Genomic DNA, 2,292 nt, shown 5'->3' on the forward strand with positions numbered 1-2,292 from the left:
GCCTCAAATTCATATCTTATCATTTTTTTCCTTTTTGATGTGATTTTATTGTGAAATTTTATGTTTTAATGTCTAGGTCTGTCTGATTTGACGTTAACTACTGATGTTCCAGACGCTGGGGATGAAGATGTTTTCATGGTAAAAAAATTTATTATTTATATATTTATTAATTTTTTATTAATTTTAATTTAAAAGAGATATTAATTATGATAAAAAAAATACAAGTTACGGTAAAAATAAATTGAAAGAAAAAATAAAGCAATAAAGTTTTTATTAGAAGTTTTTATAAGAAATTATTAAAATTTTCAGACTCTGAATTTACCAGTAGAACCACCTGAGCCACGTTTACCTTCGGATACACCTCTTGGAATTCGAGTGTCCAGTTATTCTCAATATTCGGAGCTTCCTGATCCGCACCGATCTATTCATTACATTAGTAGTTCTTCCTCCATTAAAGCCCCATCGTCACAACATCCCTTGGCTTCTACCACAGATATTGGATCAGATAATTATCCTTATGTGCAGCTTACAACACTTAATCATGAATATCTATATCCTATTATCGATGATCACAAGGGTGAAAGATTAGATGGACACAATATTTCCAATAATGGAAACTCTCTAAAGAAGTCAGATACAATAATATCACAACCTTTGAAAAATACTGTGAAACGTAATGTACAAACGTTACGTTGTAAACATTGTCAAGAACTGTATTCAGAGCAACATAATCCAAAAGGTTCCTGCGAATATGCCCCTGATCCAATTAGACGTGGAATTGCAACAATTTCTTGTTTGTCATGTGCCCAATGTATGTTATATCACTGCATGAGTGACGCCGAAGGTGATTTTGCACAAAATCCTTGTAGGTAAGTATAATATTGTAACTATATAGTATTGTAACTATATAGTCAGATAATATCTTTTTAACTCTGTTATTACTATTCTATACTATTCTTACTTCTTATATATTTAATTAACATATTTATACTTATATTAATATTTTCTTTAACTGTTTTGCATTGTTTTGTATTACAAAAGTTCGAATTTTTTAGAAATTTATTGCATTTTATATTTGTTGGAAAAAACGTTAAATCTTGTTATTAAAGTTGTTTTAAAGATATTTTTGGATGTATACTACATTTTAAACTATTCAGTTAGTATTTATAATTATAAAATATTTTTTTTTATAATATATGCAATTTAATCGATTAATATTTTATATATAACATTTGAGTAAATTACAAAATGTTAAATCAGTTGTAGTGCAGAAGAAGGATGCGGACGCAGATGGCTTGGTTTGGCCTTGTTGTCATTGATCGTTCCTTGCTTATGGATATATCCTCCACTTAAAGCTGTACATTGGTGCGGAATGTTCTGTGGAATGTGCGGCGGGCGTCACCATCCTATGGAATAACTGGAAGAACCCTTTGATATCTCTGTTCCATATTCGATTGGTTCAAACAACTTATCTGCGTCGTATGATGCAGTCGCCAATGTATATGAATATTATGATTTGAGTATGGGTCGCTGTCAGAGGTATCAAAGGGGTAAACAGTTTCCAGTGCACGCACTTATTCATCAGAGTCATCTTTAAGAAAAAAATTGATCGGTCAGATAAGTAAGACCCAATTTAGTACAGGATGTCATAATCTCAATATATTTCATACATTTTATATATTTTATTAGAACAAAGTGCATTATTTAATTTCACATGTACATTGGACAATTTGGATGAAATCAACTAGTATTTACACAGTTTGAATAATTGATCTGTGGAAATCACAGCAAATGGACTCAGACCAACTATTTGTGATATGTGGTGCACATTGTGAGTGTAGCTTTTGTGAGTCAACACGAAAGAAATTTTTTTATTCTCAGTTTGAGTGATGTTTGATTTATGATATCCACCGATACGCGTCCAATGGAAAAATAAATAAGGTGACTTAGAATATGTCTTGCTGGGATTATCAATATGGAAAATGTAAAGATATATCGTGATTATTAGATTTGATTTAAATTGCCGAATCAATAAGCCAATCCTTTCCAATTTATTTTCATGTTTTTTTCATGATATAAATATATATTCACTTCATCAATTATTTTGATTTTTTTGAATTAACAATATGAATAATATGAACAAAAATTGAAAAATTTAATAATATTGATTGGGGAAAAAGTTTCTTCGTATTTTTAAGCAAAAATTTTTCATTTGTTGCGAAATTTTCGTTACAATTATATCATTTGCTAGTGCAAAGTTTCAGCTTTAAGAATCTGTTTTTTTAATTGTGG

General features: G+C 29.7%; 1 protein-coding gene across 2 annotated transcripts in view; it reads left to right on the forward strand.

Moving 5' to 3' along the window:
- LOC108689996 (sprouty-related, EVH1 domain-containing protein 3) overlaps positions 1 to 1,711 on the forward strand; it is a 7,849-nt gene extending 6,138 nt beyond the window's left edge. Inside the window, exons 4-6 of one of the 2 annotated variants that reach the window (XM_018197022.1) lie at positions 77 to 138; positions 310 to 869; positions 1,261 to 1,711. In XM_018197022.1, the coding sequence (XP_018052511.1) occupies positions 77 to 138; positions 310 to 869; positions 1,261 to 1,417 (779 nt within the window). In that variant the 3' untranslated portion in view covers positions 1,418 to 1,711. The remainder of the gene's footprint in view (positions 1 to 76; positions 139 to 309; positions 870 to 1,260) is intronic. The other variant, XM_018197023.1, reaches the window with a different exon arrangement.
- The last annotated feature ends 581 nt before the right edge of the window (positions 1,712 to 2,292 follow it).

This window comes from Atta colombica, unplaced genomic scaffold, assembly GCF_001594045.1.
Source record: "Atta colombica isolate Treedump-2 unplaced genomic scaffold, Acol1.0 scaffold29, whole genome shotgun sequence".
Lineage (NCBI taxonomy): Eukaryota > Metazoa > Arthropoda > Insecta > Hymenoptera > Formicidae > Atta > Atta colombica.